This window comes from Periophthalmus magnuspinnatus, chromosome 19 (genome assembly GCF_009829125.3).
Source record: "Periophthalmus magnuspinnatus isolate fPerMag1 chromosome 19, fPerMag1.2.pri, whole genome shotgun sequence".
NCBI lineage: Eukaryota > Metazoa > Chordata > Actinopteri > Gobiiformes > Gobiidae > Periophthalmus > Periophthalmus magnuspinnatus.
Window position 1 is genome coordinate 2,652,960 of NC_047144.1, and position 27,054 is coordinate 2,680,013.

The window sequence follows — 27,054 nt, forward strand, 5'->3', positions numbered from 1 at the left end:
CGCATTTAAGGGCACTTCGGTGAATTGGGACACGGCTAGAGTTCCTCAAAATGTTCTTGTAACTATACTTTCTTTTTTCTTTTTAGAGCGCAAATCTGAAACCTAGAACCATGGACCAGGACCCAAGACCTGGTCCAGTCCTCAGACCAGCCAGGATCCAAGAGAAACCGCTCAAATCCAGAACTAAACCAGGACTAAGACGGACCAAACTCACCTGGAGGCAACTTTTCAAAATCAGATCACGACAGAAGAACAAAGCATCAATACGGGATTTTTTCTCTACAAAACGCTTCAAATTGGGACAAAAAACTAAAATTCAGCCAAAGAATGGTGGAATTTTTGGAACGTTAAAGGCAAAAGTGAAACCAAAACCTAAACCAGGTCAACTTTTTATAAAGAAAACTGAAGTTACAGTCCAGAAAGTGCCAGAGGAGCCTGCGACAACACAGACTTTTGAACAAAAATCAGTGAAGGAGAATTTTGTGAAACTAAAACCTAAACCCAAGTCTAAATCCAGACTGGACAGTGCAGTCAGATCTGTGATGTGTTTCATAATAATCACAGTCGTGTCTGAGGTGTTATGTTTCTGTTTGATGCAGCTGTACTGGGCCTGTGTTACATAACGAGACACACGAGCCCTTTATCCACAAACATGAGGCTGTCGGTTTGATCCCTGATACTGTGGACTATTGTTGTGTCTTTGAGCAAGAAATCTGAACGTGAAAAGCAACTTGGAGTTTCACATTTTCATGAAACCAACAGTTGTTTGAAAACTAGAAGACCAGACCCCAGACCAGAAACGAGACCAGAGGCAGCACAAGAGACCGGAGATGAGACCAGAGACCAGAATGGATTTGAGTCAATGGACTTTAAAAACACGGAGGAGGTCTGCATCATCTCGTCACATGATTCAGACCAGTGATTTCTTTTATAAAATACATAAAAGCAAAATATTTGGTTTACAATTTATTTATTTTTTAGTAAAATGTTTTGTTCATCCACAAGATTTTTTTTGTCAAAACAGAAAATAAAGGTTTTTGATTGTCCTCGTGTCTGGTCGTGTCCTTTCTCCATTGGCTTGTGTCTAGTGATGGGACGTTCGGCTCCTTTGTGGGATCCGAATCTTTTGGATCCGTTCATGTCAAAGAGCCGTTCAAAAGACCGGCCCTTTCACTATTTATTTCTGCGACTGGTTCGTAGATAAAATGACTTCTCACGTCGGCTTCTGTCACATAGAGAAACAATCGTTCAGAAGAGCCGACTCGTTCATGAACGTCACATCAGTTCTTGTGTCTTTGGGTTCAGCCAACAGAACTTTAATGTCTGTTTTTGTCCAACTTAAACATAAATAAAATAGTTCACACTGTGGACACTGAAAACACATGCTCTGGTTCCACCTGAGGAGGCGCTGAGGTTCAGGAGGTTCAGGTGTGACAACACTTCACCGTGACCTCCTCCACTGTGACCTCCTTCACTGTGACCTCCTTTAGCATGACCTTCAATATGACCTCCTTCTCCATGACCTCCTCCCCGTGACCTTTTCCCCATGACCTCCTTCACCCCAACCTCCTTCATCGTGACCTCCTTCACTATGACCTCCTTCCCCATGACCTCCTTCACTAATATGACCTCCTTCACTATGACCTCCTTCCCCATGACCTCCTTCACTATGACCTCCTTCACTGTGACCTCCTCCACCGTGACCTCCTCCACTGTGACCTCCTCTACTGTGACCTCCTTCACTAATATGACCTCCTTCACTGTGACCTCCTCCACCGTGACCTCCTCCACTGTGACCTCCTCTACTGTGACCTCCTTCACTAATATGACCTCCTTCACTATGACCTCCTTCACTGTGACCACCTTCAATATGACCTCCTTCCCTATGACCTCCTCCCCGTGACCTTTTCCTCCATGACTTCCTTCACCGCAACCTCCTTCCCCATGACCTCCTTCACTACTATGACCTCCTTCACTGTGACCTCCTTCCCTGTGACCTCCTTCATTAATATGACCTCCTTCACCGTGACCTCCTTCATTATGACCTCCTTCACTATGACCTCCTTTCCCGTGACCTCCTTCACTAGGACCTCCTTCCCCGTGACCTCCTTCACTAATATGACCTCCTTCATTATGACCTCCTTCATTATGACCTCCTTCCCCATGACCTCCTTCACTACTATGACCTCCTTCACTGTGACCTCCTTCCCTGTGACCTCCTTTACTAATATGACCTCCTTCACCGTGACCTCCTTCATTAATATGACCTCCTTCACCGTGACCTCCTTCATTATGACCTCCTTCACTATGACCTCCTTTCCCGTGACCTCCTTCACTAGGACCTCCTTCCCCGTGACCTCCTGCACTAATATGACCTCCTTCACTAATATGACCTCCTTCATTATGACCTCCTTCATTATGACCTCCTTCACTATGACCTCCTTCACTATGACCTCTCCCCTGTGACCTCCTCCCCCATGACCTCCTCTCCCGTGGCCTCCTTCCCTCTAATCTCCTCCTTGTGACCCCCTCCCCCGTCACCTCCTTCAGGGGTTGAGTTTGAGGGAGGTGGGGTGCACGTTGCAGATGTCAAACCACTGCTCGTGGATCTGTCTCTGGGGCAGGAGCGAGTTCTTCGGGAGGTGCGGGCGTCTCCTCCGCTCCCTGACGCTCGCCACCTGCCAGAAGGAGGTGTCTTTGAACAGGAACAGTGCATTATGGGAGTAGGAGAAGTACGCCGCGTCCAGGTGAGACTCGGGGTGGTCCCGAGGGTCGAGAGGAGGAAACACGGAGCGCAGGGGTCTGGGGTAACCACGGGCAACGCGACGGGAGTCCACACTGAACGGATACACCTGAGAGACGGAGGGAGGGAGGAGAAAGAGAGGAGAGAGGAGAGAGAGATAGAAGACACAGGGAGAGAGAGGGAGAGAGAGAGAGGGGAAAGGGGGTGAGAACAGAGCGAAGAGAGAGAAAGGGAGCAGAGAGAGGGGGGAGGGAGAGACAGATAAGAGGGATGACGGAGAGGGAGATGTGAAAGGGAAGGGGAAAGAGGGATGGAGGAGAGAGAAGAGAGGAGGGAGAGAGGGATAGAAGACACAGGGAGAGAGAGAGAGAGAGAAAGGGGGATAAAAACAGGAGGGGGAGGGAGAGACAGATGGGGATGACAGAGAGGGAGAGAGCGATGTGAAAACGAAGGAGATAGAGGGAGGAGGGGTAGAGAATAGAGAGAGGAGAGTGGGTGAAAGACCGAAATGAAGGGGGAATGAGAGATGATGAAAGAGAGAGGGAGGAGAAAGAAAGAGAGGAGGGGGAAGAGATAGAAGACACAGGGACAAGAGAGGAGAGAGGAGGGGGAGGGAGAGACAGAGGGGGGATGAGAGAGGGATGATGTGAGGGAGAGGTGAAAGGGGAGGGAGGACAAAGAAAGAGAGGAGGGGGCAGAGGGATAGAAGACACAGGGAGAGAAAGAGGGAGAGGGGAAAGGGGTGAGAAGAAAGAGAAGAGATATAGAGAAATGGAGATAGAAAGAGAGGAGAGGAAGGGAGAGAGAGACGGGGATGACGGAGAAAGGGAAGGGGAGAGAGAAAGAGGAAGGGGTAGAGAACAGAAAGAGGAGAGGGATGACAGAGAGAAAAATGGAGAAGGGATAAGAGATGATGAAGAAGGAGGGAGATGGAGAAGAGGAGAGAAAAGAACACGAACATGAGAGAGTGAGAGGGAGAAAGGGAGAGAAAGAGAGATGAAAGGAAGAGGGGAAGAAAGAGAGAGTGACAGTAGTTAGTTAATAATCCACAAACTGAACTGAACCAACAGTTACAGTCTGAGAAAACATGGAGGAGCAGTCCTGTTGCTCACCAGCGCCCCCTTGAAGAAGTAAATGTTCCCGTCCCTGCGGTCGAACACGGCCGTGTCGATGGGGGACGGGACCCCGGGGAACCCCTCTGAGATGAGCCTGGGGTACGTCACTCCCTCTGGGTCTCTCCTGAAGACCTGGTCCTGGTCTGAGTCGTACCTCCAGAACTGAGAACCTGGAAGAAGTGAGTAAAAGTACAAATACTACAGCAAAGAAATGGTAGTAGTAAAGTAGTAGACACGTTCATACCGTACCTTTAAAGAAGTACACGTGGTCGCTGGTGCGGCTCCACACGTGCACGAAGGCGTCGACCCCGCCCAGAGGCAGCCCCCTCCAGCCGCTCTGCAGAGACACCGGGTCCCCGTACCTCGTTCTGTTGTTGCGGTTCTCGTAGAGCCAGTACCAGCCCTGCCTCATGAAGTACGTGTTGAACCTGATGACCACCTCCCCGAAGGACGTCCTCTCTCGGCGGATCCAGTCAAACACCGTGTTGAAGCGCCCCCTACAGCCACCTGCGGGACGACGGCGCGGGGGGGGGGCATTATTTTAAAGTGAAACTCAACACTGTGTTTATATTTTTAAGGTTTTTACTATTAGAAATTCCACGACAACTGCTAAACTGCGTGTATGGAGGGCGCGAAACTAGGTACATTTTCAGCTTTTCTGGTCCTATATCTGAGTGCGCGCTTCCTCCAATGGCCTCTGCAGTTTCAAGTACTACGTGACATCACACAGGGCTGCCCCGGTTACATCCAGGTGTTTCTGATCACAGACACCTGGCTGCAGGGGCGGAGTTTGAAGCGTGGAGACCTGTTAGACCAGTCACACTGTTCCTTATACCTCCAGACCCCGCCCCTCCCCCCCCCCCCTCACTCTCACCTTTACTCCTCCAGGTACTGTCCAGTTTATCAGCAGTTGAGTCCTATTTTTAAAGTTTAAAATATGTATAATGTTTTTTTAAATGAAATGAAAGACAAAACATAACAGGTTAGACTAAAACATAATTAACGTCATTATATTGATAATTTAACAAAACATCTTTTCTAGTTTTTCCAGTTTTTTCTATAGATATTTTGATCAAGTTCATAATTTTACTTCCTGGTTGGACATGGAGCAACAGTTGGGACATACATAGAGGTAATTTCAACGGTTACCTAGCAACCAGAATATTAACAACAAGGGCCATAACGTGTCTAAATTACACAATAATTATGAGTAGACTTATACAAATATAGACAATGGCTGAGTTGCTGGAGGGACTATGTCTCTCTGGCCTGGGAACGTCTTGGTATCCCACTGGAGGAGCTGGAGGACGTGTCTGGGGTGAGGGAAGTTTGGGAGTCCCTGCTTAGACTGCTGCCCCCGCGACCCGGCCCCGGATAAGTGGAAGAAAATGGATGGATGGCTTAGTTGTGTTAAATGAAGGTGTAAACTGTCAGAAAAATGTCTTCCTTGTGCATAAATTGTATGACGCATTTTGGAGTTTTCCGTGTTGATATTTTTTTAGAACTTACTGCTACTTCTGTTCATTTTCGTACTTTTCCTCACAACTTTTTTTCCACAAACAGGCACTTAACTGGAGGCTGTATTCTAAACCCGTTCTTCTTACCGTACAGGTCCTGGATGGCTTTACGGTCCATCCAGTCGACCTCGAAGCTGGACTCGTGAGGCAGGTAACTGGGCTGCATGATGGAGCCGGGTCTGTGGATGTGAGGGAGCCCGAGAACATGGCCGATCTCGTGCACCGCCACCTGCAGGTCAGACAGATGTGGTTTTATTCACTACAGAAACAGCTAAACTTTGGCCTGAACCTTGTCCAAGTGCTGTCACCTTGAGCAGACTGATGCCTTTTCCCGCGTTGGGTCCAGTGAAATGTTCGTCGTCGTCAAAATGGATGTCTCCTAAAAACCAGGCGTGAGCGAACTCTCTGCCCGAGCCGTCGAAACGCTGCTTACAGCCCAAGTGTCGTCCTGTACGGTAACAATAGCACACTGTAAATATAACTGCATAGAAACACTCTTAAACAATATTACAGACACTTAAATATGCACCGTGTAACTTTTCTTGTGAACAGTCTGACATCTGGTTGTCTCCAAAGGGATGTTTTGTTAAATCAGACCAATTCTGCAATTCTTTTAACCATATTGGAGTGCTTCGCCTGGCTCCACCCCTCATCTGGCCCCTCCCTCCTCTCGTCACCTGGCTCCTTCCTCCTATCCCTCACCTGGCCCCTCCCCTCGTCCTCTCACCTGGTCCCTCCCTCGTCCTCTCACCTGGTCCCTCCCTCCTCCTCTCACCTGGTCCCTCCCTCGTCCTCCCACCTGGCCCCTCCCTCGTCCTCTCACTTGGCCCCTCCTTCGTCCTCTCACCTGGCTCCTCCCCTAGTCCTCTCACCTGGACCCTCCCTCCTCCCCCACACCTGGTCCCTCCCTCGTCGTCTCACCTGGCCCCTCCCTCGTCCTCTCACCTGGCCCCTCCCTCGTCCTCTCACCTGGTCCCTCCCTCGTCCTCTCACCTGGTCCCTCCCTCCTCCTCTCACCTGGTCCCTCCCTCGTCCTCCCACCTGGCCCCTCCCTCGTCCTCTCACTTGGCCCCTCCCTCGTCCTCTCACCTGGCTCCTCCCCTAGTCCTCTCACCTGGACCCTCCCTCCTCCCCCACACCTGGTCCCTCCCTCGTCGTCTCACCTGGCCCCTCCCTCGTCCTCTCACCTGGCCCCTCCCTCGTCCTCTCACCTGGCCCCTCCCTCCTCCCCCTCACCTGGCCCCTCCCCTCGTCCTCTCACCTGGTCCCTCCCTCGTCCTCTCACCTGGTCCCTCCCTCGTCCTCTCACCTGGTCCCTCCCTCGTCCTCTCACCTGGCCCCTCCCTCGTCCTCTCACCTTGCCCCTCCCCTCGTCCTCTCACCTGGCCCCTCCCTCCTCCTCCTCACCTGGTCCCTCCCTCATCCTCTTACGTGGCCCCTCCTTCCTCCCCTCTCACCTGGCCCCCTCCCTCCTCCCGTCACCTGGCCCCTTCCTCCTCCCCCTCACCTGGCCCCTCCCTCGTCCTCTCACCTGGCCCCTCCCTCCTCCTCCTCACCTGGTCCCTCCCTCATCCTCTTACGTGGCCCCTCCTTCCTCCCCTCTCACCTGGCCCCCTCCCTCCTCCCGTCACCTGGCCCCTTCCTCCTCCCCCTCACCTGGCCTCTCCCTCCATCTCTCACCTGCCCACTCCTTCCTCCCCCTCACCTGGCCCCTCCCTTCTCCCCTCACCTGGCCAAACTAAGTACGAATGGTAGCTTTAATGCCAATGCAATAACATCTCCATGGAGACAAGCAGGTGACGAGCATTTAAGGATTAATTAACAATAAATTAGGGCATTAATAAACTATTTGCTCATTATGAATCAAGTCTTTGTTCATGCTTCATTAAGTCTAATTAAAGCGTCGTTGCCCTCACCCGTCCCGAACCCGAGCCGGATGTCGACCTCCTCCAGCGGCGATGCAGTGTCCTCGATGAACTCCAGGGGGCAGACTTCGCTCCACATCCTGAAGGCGAGTCTGAACACGTACCTCTGCTCCTCCACCGAGAGCTGACTGCTGTAGCCCTCGCCGATCAGCCGCCATCTTAGGACTGTCTTCGAAAACGCCATGTAACCCACGCCCACGTCTCTCCCGCTGCGACGCCGTTTGGACACCGCAGTCGCAAGATGGCGCTTCCTCCGACGAACTGCAGGGTTTCGACCAGTTTCTGTCACTTCAGAACTGGTTTGGTCCATGTTTTTGTCCGTCGTGTTGTTGGGACTTGGGTCAAAATCGATGGTAGAATTTTGGTTTGTTTTATTTAGAAAGTTTTCAAAATCTAAATCGTTTACAGTCACATTTTTCTTTGACATTTTATCACTACTTTGCTGCAGATTTTCTATAGAAGTGTCATGGTCAACGGGGTCAAAATTGTTGCCAAAATTTGAAACGTTTCCAAAACTCAAACTGTCCATAGTAGAATTTGTAGTTTTAATCGCTATTTCAGTATTTTTTTGGAGCATGTTTTCTGCATTAGCGTCATCGAAAACCGAGCCAAAACTTGTGGTAAAATCTGTAATATTTTGTTGCATAATTTCTGTAGTGGCGTCATTGTCAATTTTGTCCGAATTTGTAGTGGAATTAAAATCGGTTTCGCTGAAAAAGTACATTTTAATAGCGTCTTCTTTCTCTGCACCGTTTAGACGAAGGCGTTCTTTCGTAGAGTTGTCGGCAAATCGGTCAAAATTAGAGGTAGAATTTTGATTTGTTTCATTTAAAGAGTCTTGAAAATTTAAATTGCCAAAAGTAGAATTTATAGTTTCGAGGGCGATTGTGTTGGTTCTATTTTGGCGAATGGCGACTGGTTTTGTGTCATTGGCAACTGGGTCAAAAAATGTTGAAGAATCGTGGAGGTTTGTTCCATTTCCACTTTTCATTTCAACTATAGGATTTTTCTGAGCTTTATTTGAACTATTTTGGTGCATAATTTCAGTCATTTTGCCTGTGGTAGAATTAAAATTGGTTTCATTGAACAAGTTTGAAAAATTTAAATAGTTTAGAGCAGATTTTTTCTTTGTTCCGTTGCCAGTTTGACCAGTTTCAATAGACGTGTTGTGTGTATTTTGTTGCTGGGTGTCATTGTTATTTGAGTCAAAATTGGCTGTAGAATTTTGGTTTGTTTCATTCACAAAGTTTGGAACATTTAAATGGTCAAAAGTAGAATTTTTAGTTTTGAGGGCGCTTTTGTCAGGCGTATTTTCTATTGCAGTATAATTTGGGTTAAGATTGTTGGCAAAATTTGAATCATTTCTAAAATTTAAACTGTCCATACTGAAATTTTTAGCTTTTCTATCTGTACTATTTTGTAGCACATTTTCTACAACACTGTCATAAGAAATTGGGTCAAAACTGGAGGCAGAATTTGTTTCATTAGAAAACTTTGTCAAATTTAAACTGCCAATACCAAAATTTTGCTTAAGCTCAAAGACTTTTTTATCTGGACTATTTTGGCGAATCATTTCACTCGTTGTGTCATTAGAAACTGGATCAAATTTGGTGGTAGAATTTAAAATATTTTCATTTAAAAAGTTGATTTCTGGATGTAGATATTCTGTTTTGTTTTGTTGTGTGTTTTTAGCAGGAGTGTCGGTCATGAATGGGTTAAATTTATTGGAAGAATTTGAGTTTGTCTCATTGAAAATCAAGATCTGATTTGAAAAGTTATTAAATTTTAAATCCGCATTGGTAGTATAATTTTCTGTAGACTGCGTGAACTTTGTATTATTCAAATTTAGGTTAAAATTTCTGGTGGATTTCAAATTGCTGTGGTGTGTGTTGTTAAAATTTAGCAAAAAATCTACAGAAGAATTATGAGTTGGATCAAAACTTTTGTTGAGATTTCCAATTTTAGAATTTTGTATTAGCGAAATTTCAACGTGTTTGACAATTTCCGTTTCCATGACCGTCTTGTCAGTCCTATTATCTTGCGAAAAGTTTGAAATTGGGTTGAAATTGCTGGTAAAATTCAAGTTTGTTTCATTAAAATTTTCCATATGTCCAAAAGTTATGTTTAAATGTTCATAGTCTGACATTTTGCTGTGATTCTTTGGAGTTTTTTCCTTGATTTCAGCGTCCGTCACATTCCCAACACGGTCAAAACTGGTCAAATTCAATATAGTTTCATTTTCAAAATCGTAAAAATCGCTACCACCAAAATAATATGTGGTTTCATTCTCAAAAGTTGTGTTAAAATTGTCAATATTTGTAGTTTCAGTCACTATTCTGCCAGTTCTGTTTTCCAGGGAAGAACAGTTTGTGATTGGGTCAAAATGGTTGGACATTTTTGAATTTGTTTCATTTAAAAAGTTATCAAAAGTGTTATTTATGTTGTTAAAAATTGGGGAAGAGTTTCTCAAATTTGTAATATCTGAAGTTTCAATCATAATTTTACCAGTGTGATTATCAAAATGAGTCTGGTTTGCGACAGGGTCAAAGTTGTCGGTAAATTTTGAGCGTCTTTGCAAATCATCTCCTGAAGAAAAACTTGAACTGGTCTCAAAAACGTTGCCCAAATTTTCGACTCCAAAACTTTCCATTTCAGAATTTGTAACTTCAGAGGAGTTACTTGCACTGTTTTCAAAATTCTTGTCCAAATGTTCAACTTTTTCAAGATTCTGAATAGGCCTATCTGAATTTTCAGTCTCGTAATTTTCTGTATCTTCTTCAGGATATGTTGCGATCTCAGCTTCTATGTCCGGTACTCCACATCTGGGCTGGTTCATCGCCTTTTTCGTTGCTTCATCAAAAACTCCGGTCACGGGAAGTCCGGACAGCCTCTGGAAGTCTCTGAGCGCAGTGATGAATTGTGGGTCGTGTAGTTTTTGGTCGTTTTGGAGGTTAGCGTCTCGTGAGCGCGGCGTAGCGAAGCCCTCCTCGATGTTTAACTCGCTAAACTCTAAAAATGAAAAGTCTGGTTCATCTGGTTCTTCGTGGAGGAACTCCTCCCAGTTCACCGGCTTCAGGAACCCATATTTGGACAGGAACAGCTAAGGAACAAAATATGATGACAATTTAATTTATTTTTGTAAAGAAATCAAACCAAACCACAAAAGCAGTCGATTCTCATGGTTTAAGTTACCAAATCAAACAGTAGCACCAAATAATATCAGTGTGTGGCAATTTTTCTAATAAAATCATTTGTTTTAATAATTTTATTTTTAAGCCCTAGATGGAGTTACATCAGAAACAACAGAAATGGACTGCGGTGTCCCACAGGGTACAATACTCGGGCCGTTACTGTTTTTTTTTTTTTTTTTATTCTTATAACTGTTCTACCTTTACATATAAGCCAAGGCACTACTCTGCTTATTCCCTGACTGTCTAGTTTATTGGTGGTTTCCAGATTGTAGAATGAGATCATCCCATACGTCCAGATGGGGGCGCAAGAGCCAGTTTTCCCAATAGATTACACTGTACTTTGCCATGAAATATCCAAAAGGTAAATTCACAGATGTTGAACCTGATCATTTCAATTAGTGACTAGACCAGGGGTGAGCAAACTTTTTGACCCACGGACCACAATGGGTTCTAAAATTTGACAAAGGGGCCGGGCCAGGATATATATGTATATACAGTATTACATTACAGATTTTGCTGTGTCTTCGTCAATCGCACAATCTCTTTTGTCACAGTTCTACGTGACAAACAGATTTTTTTCAAACTTGCCCTGACTCTCCAGACACAAAACACCTGCAGTCTCCACCGTGCATTCTTTTAAAAAATCGCCTTCGGAAAAAGGCTTGCTAGCTTTTGCTAATTTGAATGCCGGCAAAAACTTGCCTTGGTACTTGACTCTTGAATCCCTTTTTGCCGGTGAAAAAAATGTTGTCGAGTTTGTAAATTGGCTGCCAACCTCTGAGCCGTAGCTGCTTCTTGTCACTCACCTCTGCAGTATGGGGGTCTGTGATTGGTTCTTGTCACTCACCTCTGCAGTATGGGGGTCTGTGATTGGTTCTTGTCACTCACCTCTGCAGTGTGGGGGTCTGTGATTGGCTGGGCTTGGTGCTGGTTTAAACTCTGCAGATCCGAGTGATCCCTCTGATGGAAAAGTCTCTCAGCATCTGAACTAATGCTCGTCCACAAAATCAGAAACGTCAAAAACACAAAATAACATGATCTCCGCTGGATAAAAGTCAGCATCGTGGCTTCGGTTTAACTCTTTGTCTTTAAGAAATGCAGTTTGTGAGGTCCCATAAGAGTTATATAGAAAAGCACAAGCCCCTCCCACTTCCAGGTGTGACCCCGCCCACTTCCAGGTGTGATTTTGAATGTCATTCTAAACACCTGGGTGTGAAGAGACGAGCTTTGTATGTTTTTACTGTCGGCAGGTGGCACTACATTGTGTTAAACGTGATGCTCGGGTCATTGGTTTTGAATGGATGGTTGAAGTTCTCTGCAAAGACAGATACCACGTTTAAAAAGTCAACAAATGGCACTATAATGCTGTGGTGGAGGCCCTACGGTTGTCCAAAAATATATTCCAAGACACCAATCGATACTGAAACTAGCATAGAGATACTGCTAGATACTCAAGAGGTTTGCACTGACATCAACACATTGTCAAATCCCAAAGTTTAAAGGATTTTGAGGTGGAACTCGCTGTGTAACTATTTTTTTTCACAGCTTCAGAAAGTGGTGACATTATTCAACCCCAAAGACATGGCTGTTGTCATATTAATCTTGTGTCTTAAAGTCCTTTTTACAAGTTTGTGGAGCCGATCTCAAACTAATAATGAGAAAGTTCAACGTTTGTGGGTCAGAAGTTTGGAGATTTCTTTCAAAAAACGTTAATCTCCCATTGACTAAGATAAATACTCAATACTAAAATGGGATTTAACAGTAAGAGTAGTTTGTATTAATGCCACTTGTTGTTTTATTCATGATATAACAACATTCCAGAACATTTTACATTCAAGTCCACAATAGTTCTTTCATCGCTTATTTCACACAGTTGAACGACTTTACACCAGATACAATATTTATATGGAACTCATTCTTTACAAACAAAAACACAACACGCACGTTCAGAGCAATAACTTACCATATATAAAATAAATCACATTTATATCTCAGACTTGTACATTTAACATATTCAACAGGACGAGAGTTTAAAGTATAGACCCTTCCAGGACGGACGTGTTTAGAATATCTGAACACAGCCTGGTACTGATAGTGACGTTCTATCCCATTCAATTTAATAAAAGAACAGCAAAATACAAACATGAATTTTAACGTTTGTAGACAACTCTGATAAAAGGTTGTTGTTTATATTAAATAAAGTTCACTGATGTCTGCAGGATGTCTGTGTGGAGCTTCATGGAATATAAAAAAATGTAATTGTCAAAAGTCAAAGCTGTGGCCTGCTGGATTTTGGTGCGGTTGTAACATTCATTTTAAGCTAAATTAATTACGTGATAGTTAGCCGTTATGCTAATTTTGGCGCTAATGGCTACATCAATACATTTTGGTTTTGTAGCGCGTCTTTGGTGTTACTCAGAGCGGTCGAGTGGTCGTTAGTCGCCAAACAGCCCTGGTTTTTCATAGATTGTGATGTTTGGAGGCTAATGCTAACTCTCCCATTGAAAATGCACTGGAGCTAATGGACAGAAGGATACGAGCTTTTAAAATACATGTGTTCAGTTTATAAACACTGAAAGGGTCGGTAGGTCACTGTAGTAAAGAGTAGGTCACTGTAGTAAAGAGTAGGTCACTGCAGTAAAGCGTACATAACTGTAGTAAAGAGTAGGTCACTGCAGTAAAGAGTAGGTCACTGTAGTAAAGAGTAGGTCACTGCAGTAAAGAGTAGGTCACTGTAGTAAAGCGTAGGTCACTGCAGTAAAGAGTAGGTCACTGTAGTAAAGAGTAGGTCACTGTAGTAAAGCGTAGGTCACTGCAGTAAAGAGTAGGTCACTGTAGTAAAGCGTAGGTAACTGCTGTAAAACGTACATAACTGTAGTAAAGAGTAGGTCACTGCAGTAAAGTGTAGGTCACTGCAGTAAAGAGTAGGTCACTGCAGTAAAGAGTAGGTCACTGTAGTAAAGCGTAGGTAACTGCTGTAAAACGTACATAACTGTAGTAAAGAGTAGGTCACTGTAGTAAAGTGTAGGTCACTGTAGTAAAGAGTAGGTCACTGCAGTAAAGAGTAGGTCACTGTAGTAAAGCGTAGGTAACTGCTGTAAAACGTACATAACTGTAGTAAAGAGTAGGTCACTGCAGTAAAGTGTAGGTCACTGCAGTAAAGAGTAGGTCACTGTAGTAAAGTGTAGGTCACTGTAGTAAAGAGTAGGTAACTGCAGTAAAGAGTAGGTCACTGCAGTAAAGAGTAGGTCACTGTAGTAAAGTGTAGGTCACTGTAGTAAAGAGTAGGTCACTGCAGTAAAGAGTAGGTCACTGTAGTAAAGAGTAGGTCACTGTAGTAAAGTGTAGGTCGCTGCAGTAAAGAGTAGGTCGCTGCAGTAAAGAGTAGGTCGCTGCAGTAAAGAGTAGGTCACTGCAGTAAAGCGTAGGTCACTGCAGTAAAGAGTAGGTCACTGCAGTAAAGCATAGGTAACTGCAGTAAAGCGTAGGTCACTGCAGTAAAGAGTAGGTCACTGCAGTAAAGAGTAGGTCACTTTAGTAAAGCGTAGGTCACTTTAGTAAAGCGTAGGTAACTGCAGTAAAACGTACATAACTGTAGTAAAGCGTAAATCACTGCAGTAAACTATTTGTCACTGCAGTAAACTATTTGTCACTGCAGTAGAGTATTAGTTACTGCAGTAGAGTATTAGTTACTGCAGTACTCTGTGGATGGCGGCGCTCAGATGCTCCGCTGTAGGTTTCACAGCCACAGCGTTCACAGTGAGACCCTCCGCTCTCATCGCCTCCTCTGTGGTCGGACCGATCGCGGCGAACTGAAACGAACAAAAACTGTTGGAAACGTATACAGAGCATGGACGGAAAGACTAAACCTGGCCCTGCACGGCTCTGAGCTCGGGCTAAGAGCGTGAATGAGTCGCACTTTGATGTGGGCGAGCTGGTCTCCTGATAACCTCCGCACCACCTCCAGACAGAACTTCACTCCAGAGGGACTGAAGAACGCCACACTCGCAGGAACGCCCTGGAAACACATTCAAATACGACTTTAACAATCAATACTTCAGGGAAATGAGTTTATTTTTTACAAAGCATCTGGAATGGATCATTATTTTATATTTTGGACATTTTAAATCACAGAAATATACACTACAGAATGTTTTTATCTTTATATTGAAATATAATAATAATAATAATAGAGATAAATAAAAGCTTGATAGATTTACTAAACTTTAAACTTTACCTGCTCAGTGAAATAATTCCTGAGGTTTTTCTCCAGATCTGGATGTTCAGCTGTTTGATAAACTGTTAGAGTCTCCAGAGGGACTCCTGCAAACACAAGACAAACACACTTATTCATTCATCCATCTACTCATTTATAGAGATTATTTTTGTTTATTTGACAAATGTATCTTACCGTTTTCTTTCAAAGCTGTGGGCAGGACCTCTCTCTTGATCGAACCACATGGAAAAAACAAAGGAGGGATGTTTTTGTCTTCCCCTAAAATGAAATTTCAGTTGGTAAATCTTAAGGTTTGGATGAAAAATCAAAAATATTAAAACATCTCACTTTCAATGATGAGTTTTGAGAGGACGTCTGCTGTTCCGGTGTCTTCTCCCAGAGGATTCAAGCCCAGATTTTCAACTGCGAGAAGAAGAAATGCTTTTTATAAAGATTTTCTGGTGAATATACACTGCCTGGCCAAAAAAAAAGTCGCTACCTGGATTTAACTAAGCAAATATGTTGGGGTTACTGCAGTTGGTCCGGTCTAGGTTCAGCATCAGTCTGTGCTCAAAGAATGAGGTCAGCTGACACCTGAATATACTGAATGACCAGGTTATTCCATCAATGGATTTTTGGGCATATTCCAAGATGACAATGCCAGGATTAATCGGGCTCAAATAGTGACAGAGTGGATCAGGAGCATGAGACGTCATTTTCACACATGGATCGTCCACCACAGAGTCCAGACCTTAACCCCATTGAGAATCTTTGGGATGAGCTGGAGAAGCTTTGAGCAGCGTCAGACTCGACCATCATCAATGCAAGAGGTGAAAAAGTAATGCAACACTGGATGGAAATAAATCTTGTGACGTTGCAGAAGCGAAATCGAAACAATGCCACAATGAAGCTAAAGGCGGAACAACCAAATATTAGAGTGTGTGACCTTTTTTTTTTTTTTGGCCAGGCACCTTTCAAAACACCCAAAGAACTTTACAGGGCATTATTCATTCACTCCACAATCGGTGATGGTAAATTCAAATTGTAGTCACAGCTGCTCTGGGGCAGACTCATGGAAGTGAGGCTGCCAATCTGCCGCTCTGGCCGCCCTCACCGCACACCACTTTCTTAATAGAGGTGTGGGTGAAGTTCCTTGCGGTCTCATCCAAGTTCTAACCAGACCAAGTCCTGCTTTGCTTCTGAGACTTGAGGAGATCGGACTGTGACAAGCAGCAGGGCCACATGAAGCCAGTTTATCCTGAGGACTCAAATGTTCAGCTTTAAAATATAAAGTTTATTGTTTTATAATAAGGAAATATGTGTATGAAGACTTGCTCACATTTCTGATACATTTTACAGTCCATTCACTTTTGGTTGACTTGAATTAACAAAGACTTTTCTGATGAATAGCAAAAATATAATCCACCATTTTCTCAACATCTCCCACTCCTCCTTCAAATGTTCAACAGTTTATAGTCGATCCGTGTTGTTTTTTTACGGAGGCGACACAGGTAGAACTTTGTAACTGCAGCGACACCAAACTGTGACTCGTGTCGAGCTCATTTCCTAAAAAACTGAACGAGTAAAAACAGAGAAGACGTTTGACGAGTCACTGAGAGCTGCAGGTGCCGTCGACACACTTACATCAATAAAACAATAAACGCTTTGAAGGAGTTTCGTCACGTTCTGAAACACTGACGATCAAACTCGATCCAAAAGGAAACGCCTCAGTGCTCAATAGTAAACATTTGATGAAACAGGAGAACAAAATGACTCTTACCTAAAGCAGCTGTTGCTTTTCCAACGACATAAACAGACTTGGAGTTCCACTTTTCCTTCACAGAGGCCTCCCATTCTGTAGACACAGCAAGAATATTGACCCTTGTTGTCGTTAAACTGTAAGATTTTGATTTTAAATTCCATACACGTGAACCATTTGTGTCCCCAGACAGAAGGCAAACATGTTCAGATAGACCTTTTACTTAGAACAATTATAACGCTGATTTATTCTTAATTATGGAAGACATTGGACATTGTGGCTGTGACGTATTTTCTAGCAGTGCAGCGCTACATCAAACTGGTATCTTGATTTACTAACGCTAAGGTAAATAACACGTGCCACCAAAGAAGGGCAAATGTATGGACCGGCAGCGTGGGCGGATTACAAGGACGCCACGCGGATTAGAAGAGGATCCTCCTTACAGACACACATATACACATCGGAAGACACTATAAAAACTGTCACATGCACATCTCAAGACTTTTTCTTATCCTTTCCTGAGAGTCTGTTGTTTCATTGTTCACTTTACCTGTGTGGAACTCCTTAAAACCCTTCTGATTTTATATTTCAGACTCTTGGTCCTCTTTGACGCTTACACCAGAATGGTCCATTTATTTACGCTATAATTTGGTGTTTTGGTTCAAGACGATTATCCAATCAGAAAGCAGAATGAGCCTCACATGACTCTCTCAGTTGGGTTTAAATCTAAAATGCGTCTCTCTGAACTGATTGGTCACTGCTTAAACCCCAGCACCTGCAGAACAATCATGAGTCAGTGCTAGTGCAGCCTCTGCAGCTCAGGGAGTGAGTTCTGGAGGTTCTGAACATGAGGCCTGTCCATGAACTGAGATAAGACACTTGGATGTGTCTGGATCTGCAGGTCAAGGCTCTGGACACAGGGTCAGATGTGATTGTAATACATTTTTAAAACAGTCAGAGTGCAGGATACATACAGTTCCTTTAAGGTCTTAGAATTTCAGCTTGCACAGACACAACTGCATAACTAAAACACTCATTATATATTCACAGTCGAGATGTTGTCACCTTGTTTCCTCTCGTCCACGCACATCCTCACGGCCTCCACTGCTCTGGGGCTGGTGAAGATCAGACCGCCATGTTTTTCAGGCTGGAAAATCTACCGCAAAAATCAGAAACTTTTAATATTTAACATTTTATTCTATGTACTCAAAAGTCAAACTCTCACCTTATCTGAAAGTGTGTTTAGTGAGACAAATTTAAAGGAGAGCACTGGGATGAGCGTAGCTTTGAGTCCATGTGCCGCCAGCTCCTGTAAAAACAACAGGATAAATGAACGTAAATGTATGTTATAGTAATGACAAACAATTCCACCAGTCCATGAGTTTTAAAGTGATGTTAATTGCTATGACAACAGTGTTAACTATCTATGTGGTCAAAAGTACTCAAAATGGTGCCTAAGCTAAAACTCCTCAACCTCACTCACTCTTCAACTCATTCTTACTTTTAAACAAATGCTTTTTGCTATAATGTTTTATATTAATTTCAAGATGTAGCATTTATTTAGCAACAGCAATAACATCCCGTATCTTGAGCGTCTCTTGTCCCTGGGTTTAAAGAAGACCTACTCTCGAATCCTACGCTTATCACTGATTAAGAAAGTAAAATTGGAGAATGAAGTAAGTACATCACAGTGGACGTGTACTCGGTGAAAATGGAGATTGTTCTGCAAAATGGCGTTTTGAAAATGAGCGATTAAAGATTGCTCAAACATGAATCACTTCAAATACAACTTCAGGTGAGTAAATGGTGAAGGAAACGACTATAACATGGTTAAAAGCTCTGTAAATTTGACTTTGCATAATAGGTTTGCTTTAAAAATAATGAAAAGTTAAAACTGTCACCATAGCAATTAACAATTCAAAACAAAATATTACATCTTTTGAATGGTCAACAGCCCTCAAAATGGCACCATGTAACAGGAAGCTGAACCTGAAACCCTGAATAACCCTGTGTGTCAGATGCCCCCCCATCCTCCCTATATCCTTGTATCGTTAGACTGAGACGGGGGCAGAATGTGAAATGTCTCTAGTTAAACAGTGGATGTTGTGGTGCGGTTGGAGAAACACAGCAGCAGAATGAAGCTTGTCACTGATAGAAATGAATCAATGTAAACAAAAAACAAAAAAAATCTTACCTTTATGTAGGGATCTGGCCCTGATTCTCCATCCCTTGGCTCTTTGAGAAGCAGGACATTCATCTCCACGAAGCCTTCAATGAACTACCTTTATAATAAACAAAAAAACAAGAGAATATCAGCTGTGTGACCAAAACTGTGAGAGCTGGATTTGCTAATGGGTGTGAATTTCTGCAAAAACTACACCCTTTTACACTATCACATGTTAGGTGCTGATAACAGAGCTGTTGTGTCACTGCCTTAAAGCAAAATGCATTAATTTAATCATAAAATAACTCGTATAAACACTGCAAAAGCGGTTGTAACGTTTAATAAACAAAGTGGTGCTGTTTTTGTTGACATTAGCTGCGATACAAATGTGAACTGACAGGCTAGCTTAGTTTTAGCATGAATTAAGCCATAAATGTGCATGTGAAATTAAGTTAGCAATGATATACCCGTTATTTATCAAACGCTGTTGGTGTAAAGTGTTAAAAATAATCAGAAAATATAACAAAATGCAAAGTTAAGTACCTCAAACGCATCCTACAGCTGACTTCATGGATGGGTTTAGCTAACTAAGAGGAAAAGGGGAGACCCAAGTGCTAACAATGTCAAATCCATCTTTTTAAGGTTCAAACAACTAAAAATTACTATTTACACGTTTATTTTAGTCTTATATAACGTTTAAACTCTGATATAGTGGGAATATATATTTAATTTTAAAGTTATTTGTATCTACAAGTTCAAATTCACCTATTTTTACAGAATGGTATGGTCTGGTTAGCTAACTCCCACTGGCCGACATTCTGGCTCTGAGGTTGTCATGGAAAAGTGTCTCTTCCTTTATACGGATCCAAAATGGCGGCCACAGTAGCGCAGTTTCCCCATTCGCTCAACACGACGTCTTTTCTCCGCCCACTCCTTTCCACGCGTGTTTGGAGCAGGAGCAGACAGCATGGCCTCTTCAGCCAAGAGGAGAGCGGTGGGTTTGGGTGAAAATCCCGAGGAAAGGGACCACAGCTCGGATGAAGAGTCCGAGGAGGATGGGGACTCTGAAGAGGAGGATAGTGAGGATTCAGAAGAGGAGATAAACGAGGTAAAAGAGCTAAGGACTGGGCTATGCTAAACTAGCTGCGGCTAAATCAGCTGTCTGCTAATAACAACTCATGTACTACTGCTACTGCTACTACTAGTACTACTACTACTACTACTATTACTACTACTACTGCTACTACTATTATTACTACTACTACTACTACCACTGCTACTACTGCTGCTTTTAATCTTTAATTATTATGAGTGTTGATTTTAAATGTTTGTATATTTGTATCTCTTTTTTAAATTGTTCTTCTATGTAAAGTGCCTTTGAGTATATTGAAAAGCGCTATATAAATAAAATGTATTATTATTATTATTATTATTATTATTACTATTATTACTACTACTACTACTGCAGCAGCTGCTACTACTACTATTACTACTACTACATCGAATCTGTGTTTGTCATATGAAATGTGCTATACAAGTCATTACTACTATTATTACTACTAGTGATACTACTACCACTACAACTACTAAATGTATTTGTCATACATGTATTTATTATTGCAGTAGCACACACCTGTTGTATTAAATGTGCTATATGAATCATTAGTGCTACTGATACTACTACTTAAACTATATCCACTACTATAACCGCTACTGTACCAGTTACTACTACAACTTGTATTACTACTTTTAATAGATTTGCATAGACATTTTAAAGGTTGTTTATGGTCTCTTCCACCTTGTGATGTCATCAAGTGGAAGTTTTCAAGTTCACTTTTACCTTTAGTTCAGTAGAGATTGAAAATTCCAGGGCTGAACTCCTCCAAATGATTCTAGTGAAGGTGTGTGGAGTTTAAAATCACAGTGGAGCACTTCCTGTATTACCACATGATGACATCACAAGGTGGAACAGAGTGTTTTCCGTCTGAGAATATAACTCACAGCTCCAGGTCTGTTTGTGATGAGGAAACAACATTATAACAGATCAGAAAACACCATAACTTGAGCCCTTTAATGGTAACTTTTCTGGAGGAGGCTGATGTCTATATGGGGTTGTTATCGCTTTACCCAAAATGTTCCACAATATCGCATTAAACTTATCTGTGTTGCAGTTATTTAACGCAGTTGTTTTTTGGTTATCAAGAAATCCCTATAAACATGTATTCTGACTGTCTGAGGGGAGGTGCCTGTCCACAGATCTGGCTTGTAACTTGCTCGTAGATAAGTTTAATGACTTACTAATATCTCAGGCAAAGAAATCCACCTCTCCATGGCGACGGACAAACCGACTTTACACCAGAAAAGTTGCATAGTGCACTTTTAAATCAACTTATTATGACAAGATGCTGATAAAACATAGATTTGGGGTTAACTAACTGACTAATTCAAAGTTTGTATCGGCAAATGCATTTTATGAATTTAAAATACGCATTCATTCCTCTCTTTTTGTTTTTCCAGGAGGTCGTAGTGGACTTTGAAGCTCACAGTATCACACACAATGATTTCAACGGGATAAAGAAGCTGCTACAACAGGTGGAACACAGGATGACACAAACTTTACGATTTCACTTTTCTTAGTCTTCAATTCTTTTTCACAGACCAGTGTGTCGTCCGTGTAATCCCCCGGTCGTCCAGGTCTGATCCATAGCGAAACAACGCAGCTTCTGGTCAGATCACTGCTGGACACTGCCTTATATCTGTCTGGAGGGAGGAGCTAACTACACTGAAACTGTAAACAGCCATTGTCTCCAGTTTCAGCCTTAAAGACCCTATTCAACCTTTAATGGCCCTCCTATTGTTCTCTTTTGTTTTTTTGTTTGCTTTGGGTCTGAGGATGGAATAATACCCTAACAAAAAGAAACAAAAGAGAACAATAGGAGAACCATTAAAGGTTGAATGGAGTCGTTAAGGCTGAAACTGGAGACAATAGTTGTTTAGTTTCAGTGTTTCCTCCCTTCAGACAGATATAAGGCAAACTACTCTGAAACTGTAAACCGCTATTGTCTCCAGTTTCAGCCTTAACGACTCTATTCAACCTTTAATGGTCCTCCTATTGTTCTCTTTTGTTTCTTTTTGATAGGCTATGATTCCATCCTCAGACCCAAAGCAAACAAAAAGAACAATAGGAGGGCCATTAAAGGTTGAATAGGGTCGTTAAGGTTGAAACTCTAGGTGGCTTGGACGAGCAGCCAAACGTCTTCACTCCTACAACTTTTTGTCCAGTTGACAGATTTAAACTTTAGTCCAGCGTGTCATTTAGACCTTCACATGTTTCCGGTCGTGTGATGTTACAGCGACGTGTCTTGTTGCTGATTTACACAGATTTTGACACAGTTTTCCTCCCTGGGAATAGCGCCCTCTGCTGTCCGACTTCTCCAGGACAGCAGCCCAGGTACGTGACAGTTGATAGGCCCCCTCGTCCCTGTTCACTGTCCTGTGGCTCGTTTCCAGATCCCAATGTCCTCAGGCAGGAGAACTGACCCAAAATCTGTGCAAATCGGCCGTAGAACACGTCACTGGAACGTCACATGACCCTTCTGATCCAAATGATGTCGAGGTGCAAACAGCGCACCGGTCTGTTAAAAAGAAGCGTCATTTCGAAATAGCACTGGGCGACCAAACTGAACGTCTCTGTAGTTTCCTTAATTTCATGTGCGTCTGTTTCCTGACAGCTGTTTTTAAAAGCTCGTGTAAACACATCAGACCTGACTGACATCATCATTCAACAGAACCACATCGGAAGTGTCATCAGGGTAAGTCGCAAGTGCAAGGGGCATTTGACTGTTTTTCTTTGGAACAGGTTATGTTAAAGTTCTGCTTTTTTTTTTCTTGGTAATGTCAACACTTTCTGAAATTGTTGTGAAGTGATTTGACTTTTATTTATTTAAACTGACAGATGAAGATGTAGGACTTTGCTCCAGTGTTTGTTTCATGTGGATTGGCCCATTAATCACAGAGATATTAACCGTAAACCGGGTCCACACATCTCCATCTTACAGTTACACAGAGAACTCTCCATCTCATGTTAAACTATATTTTATTGATTAAAGAGGGGAATCACTCGGTGGTGTTTAAAAAAATACACCAAAAAAAAAAAGGTTTTCATATGTGCACATTCAAAAACAGAAATATTTTTGTGTGTTTTGCAGCAAGCCGAGGTGCCGGAGGACAGCGACGACGAGGATCCTGATGAAGTGTTTGGGTTTATCTCCATGATAAACCTCACAGAGAGAAAGGTACAGACGCCACAGAGTTTAGACTCAGAGTTTAGGCTCAGAGTTTAGGCTCAGAGTTTAGGCTCAGAGTTTAGGCTCAGAGTTTAGGCTCAGAGTTTAGGCTCAGAGTTTAGGCTCAGAGTTTAGGCTCAGAGTTTAGGCTCAGAGTTTAGGCTCAGAGTTTAGGCTCAGAGTTTAGGCTCAGAGTTTAGGCTCAGAGTTTAGGCTCAGAGTTTAGGCTCAGAGTTTAGGCTCAGAGTTTAGACTCAGAGCAGAGGAGTTAAAAAGTTTATATTAACTTTATATCTTCACTATTTGAATGACTAAGATCTTGGACTTTAATTTAAAATATTCAGTTTGTATCACTGTTTGCAAAAGAGTCTAGTCCTGAAACGAGGGATTATTTAGAGGGATTATTATATTAGTTTAGAACCAGGTCCGAAACAGGTCTAAACCAGGTCTGAACCAGGTCTAAACCAGGTCTGAACCAGGTCTGAACCAGGTCTAAACCAGGTCTAAACCAGGTCTAAACCAGGTCTAAACCAGGTCTAAACCAGGTCTAAACCAGGTCTGAACCAGGTCTAAACCAGACCCAAACCAGGTCTGTTGAGCGTCTTGTTGTTTTGTGGTTCAGGGCGTGCAGTGCGTGGAGGAGCTGAAGGAGCTGGTGTTGGGGCAGTGTCAGACGAGCAGCAGTGAGGCCGACTGTGAGCGGCTGGAGAAGGTGCTCTCTGACCCGGGGAAATCTGTGGGGCTCCTGCTGAGCGAGAGATTCATCAACGTCCCTCCACAGATCGCACTGCCTCTACACAAACAGCTGCAGTGAGTACATTTGAACGCACCCACACACACACAAACACACACACACACACTGCCGCTTCCTCGTATATTTAAAGAGGACGTATTACGCAAAGCCAGTATTGTTTTTCCTTTATATTATAATTTTTTTTGCTCATCATATATTAAAAATAAAACTGAAAACACTTTAGATGTCATCCATGCATGTTTGAGTAATTTAGCGATCTCTCCTGGGCCGTAAGAGTCTGTACAAGGCTCCGCCCACTATCCTACATCACCCAAACCTCCCGCACGACAATTCTCCATAAATATACAAAGACATGATTTAAAAAATATACTATAACTTCACAAACCTGGTGTGATGTGCAGTAGTTTCATTAGCAGGATGTATGTGGATAAAGATGTGATGGTGCTCTGAAGGGGGAGTGACTTAGCACGGGGAGCAAAGGGATGAGAGACTCAGATCATCAAAAACGAAATGTTAATACGTTGTTTTGGGGCGAATTTAGCATTTTCAAAACAATAAAAGGAAACATGGTGATCTAAAGATGGTGCGTTAGCCGTTAAGTACCCGTTTTTAACCCGATTTTGCTGCTTTGTTGGGTTTTTTTCCAGAGAGGAGATCGCAGAGGCCGAGCGCACAAACAAACCCAGTGGCCGCTGTCACTACTGCCTCATGATCAGTAAAACCTGTAAAGAAACGTCTAAAAACATCTCCAGATCTGGACCTAGAGCGCCCCCTAAAGACGAGATCATGTTTGTGAACGCGGAGGAGGAGTTCTTCTACGAGGTCAGTGCTTTACGTCCGCTGCGTTTACGCCGCTACGTCACACGCCCCGGATACTCTGCCGCTGATGTCGTTCCCCGGGGGTGTGATGCTAACTGTTGGCACTGCTCTGTCTGACGCTCTGTTACACAAGTTAGACTTTAATCTGATCTGAATTTTAGCACAATCTGACCATAAAGAACTGAGTTAGCTGGAACTACAACCAAGTCCCTCTCGCATAACATTACAGCCACAAGCTAGCTAGCGTTAGCAAACAGTTTTTCAGTTAGCCACCGTTTTTATTAAACTCCTAAACAGGTCGTAATGATCACAGACGCCTGAAAATGTGTTGCTTAAATCCATTTTCTATATCTTTTTGAGTTTTCAGACGATCTTGAAACTTTTTTGTCCGTGCAAATGTGTTAATTCTGTCTCCATGGTAACCGCTGAGCTTTGCACCATAGACATACACGTAAAACGGGTGTTCTACGTGCATTTCTCCCAGCGTGAGGTCACTGCAAAGCATCAGTTGTCTGTCAGATTTAATTTCATTCAAAAATTTGGTTTAAAAAAAATGCAGTCTCTCATTCGTCCAGCAGGGGTCTCACTCATAAATATAATATTCACATTAACAATTCACTTTTTTCCATTTAACTTCCACCTTCTTTTGCTCTTTCAACGTACTTTAAGACTGTTTTTTTTTTTTTTTTTTAATCAAGATGTGTTTATTGTTTTCAAATGATTAAATACAATCGAAAACTAATAGAACAAGAACTAATAAAAGAAAAAGAACAAAGTGTAAAACAAAGCCCTCAAAATTTCACCGCCCGGTCAAATATTTACTCCAGGTTCTGTATTTATGCTGCAGCCTGTTCTTTTTAAAGAGCCGGGTACAAATTCTCAAACGCACTGATATTTTGTTAATTTATTTTGTGAATGAAAATCTATTTATTTCTAGCTTTAGACAGGACGTGACGTTCTGTAACAGCTGTGAGTGTGAAGGAGGTTAGCGTTCTTCCACCTGAATAAAATAACTCTGCGTGACATAAGTAATGAAAAAGCTAAAGAATTTTTTGGGGGGGGCACTAAAATGTAAATAATCCTTTAAAAACACCCAAAAAAAAACAAAAAAAGGGGCAATACAGAGTTTGGTTCCACCCTAAAATTCAATATCTGGGACAGAGTGTTAAAAATGTTCCCAGACTATTTTAAACATCTGAAAAGTTCATCATTCTGTTTGGTAATATATAAGAAAATACGATTCAATGTTGAAAGTCGCATTCTGTTGTCTAAAGAGAGTTTTAAAAAATTATTATTGTGGTATTTGAATCTGTATCGAGTATCGTCCTGGTTTATTTCTGGTCTAGATCAGGTTTAGTTCCAGTTTTGATGCGGTGTGTCCAAACCTCAGTCGATTATTTCGTCGTTTTGCGTTTTAAAGTTCCTATATTACGCTAAATTGACTCGTGTGAGCTTTAAACCGTGCGGTAATGTTTCTCCAACAAAAACAGACCTGGAGTTGTGTTTGTTTCATTCACACGTTTGACTAATCCTGCGTTATTCCTCTGTCTACGTCTCCAAAGATCAAAACGCTCTGTTCCACCTTGTGATGTCATCAAGTGGTGGTTTTCGGCGACGTTTAGTTCAGTAAAAGACGGGAAATTCCAGGTCTGAAATGATCCAAATGATTCTAGTGAAGGTGTGTGGAGTTTACAAACACAGTGGAGCACTTCCTGTATCGCCACACGATGACATCACAAGGTGGAACAGAGCGTTTTCTCTCTGGGGGTTTGTGTGTTAAACAAAACTCCAGGTCTGTTTTTGAAGAGGAAACATTAGAACAGTGTAATATGATCCTTTCACATAATAAATCAGAATAATAAACCCGTCTCTCGCGTGTTCGCAGCACGCCGTCCTGAAGTTCCACTACTCCGTGGAGGAGGAGGCCGACTCGTGTCTGAGCGGCCGCTGGTCCTTCGACGACGTTCCCATGAAACCGTTCAGGACGGTGATGCTGCTGCCGAGCGACAAGTTCCCGGCGATCATGGACAAGCTGAAGGAGTACCTCACCGTGTGACGCAGTAAAGGACTGAACGAACACCAGGGCCGCAACGAACATCACTTTGTTTATCCTTAAGTTTGATTCTTTCGATTAATTGATTTGTTTAGATTGTGAAACGCCTATAAATATGAGATTTTTAATAAATTTGACCCATATGAAGCTTGTATTCCATTACTAAAATAGGTTGATGATTATCTCAGTTATTGATTAGTGGCTGTTAATTGATCGACTTGTTTCAGCTTTAACAAAAACACACATTTACTGTATTTTGGACGTCAGAGGAACGTTTATTTTATTTGTATTTATGCACAGGTTTCAGCTTGTGATTCTAGGCACCATTTTGAGGACTTTTACCTATTCAAAAGATATATTTTGTTTTGAATTGTTAACTGCTATAGCAATACATTTTTCAACATGGACCAGATTAATCCTTCTGAACCCACTGAGACTCCCCAAAAGGTTAAAGGTTAAAATAAAAGTCATAAAATTAAATCTGTCTGGATGAAGAGAAGATAAACCTGTGT

At 42.7% G+C, this 27,054-nt stretch overlaps 2 protein-coding genes across 2 annotated transcripts; one reads left to right on the plus strand and one right to left on the minus strand.

Moving 5' to 3' along the window:
• Positions 1-2,546: 2,546 nt before the first annotated feature.
• Positions 2,547-19,214, minus strand: LOC117386994 (matrix metallopeptidase-21). The gene is made up of 18 exons (XM_033984384.2): positions 19,174-19,214; positions 18,661-18,748; positions 17,692-17,775; positions 17,532-17,622; positions 16,488-16,562; positions 15,056-15,130; positions 14,903-14,986; positions 14,729-14,814; positions 14,411-14,509; positions 14,185-14,303; positions 11,380-11,485; positions 10,090-10,400; positions 7,292-7,644; positions 5,684-5,823; positions 5,463-5,604; positions 4,108-4,365; positions 3,856-4,028; positions 2,547-2,852 (listed from the first exon to the last, which is right to left on the minus strand). Exons 2-18 carry the CDS (start codon positions 18,721-18,723, stop codon positions 2,547-2,549), a joined length of 2,565 nt encoding a protein of 854 aa, XP_033840275.2. The 5' UTR covers positions 18,724-18,748; positions 19,174-19,214.
• Positions 19,215-19,552: 338 nt separating this feature from the next.
• Positions 19,553-26,701, plus strand: bccip (BRCA2 and CDKN1A interacting protein). The gene is made up of 7 exons (XM_033984379.2): positions 19,553-19,738; positions 21,148-21,222; positions 22,362-22,442; positions 22,839-22,925; positions 23,539-23,726; positions 24,318-24,492; positions 26,375-26,701. Exons 1-7 carry the CDS (start codon positions 19,598-19,600, stop codon positions 26,543-26,545), a joined length of 918 nt encoding a protein of 305 aa, XP_033840270.1. The 5' UTR covers positions 19,553-19,597; the 3' UTR covers positions 26,546-26,701.
• Positions 26,702-27,054: the final 353 nt, after the last annotated feature.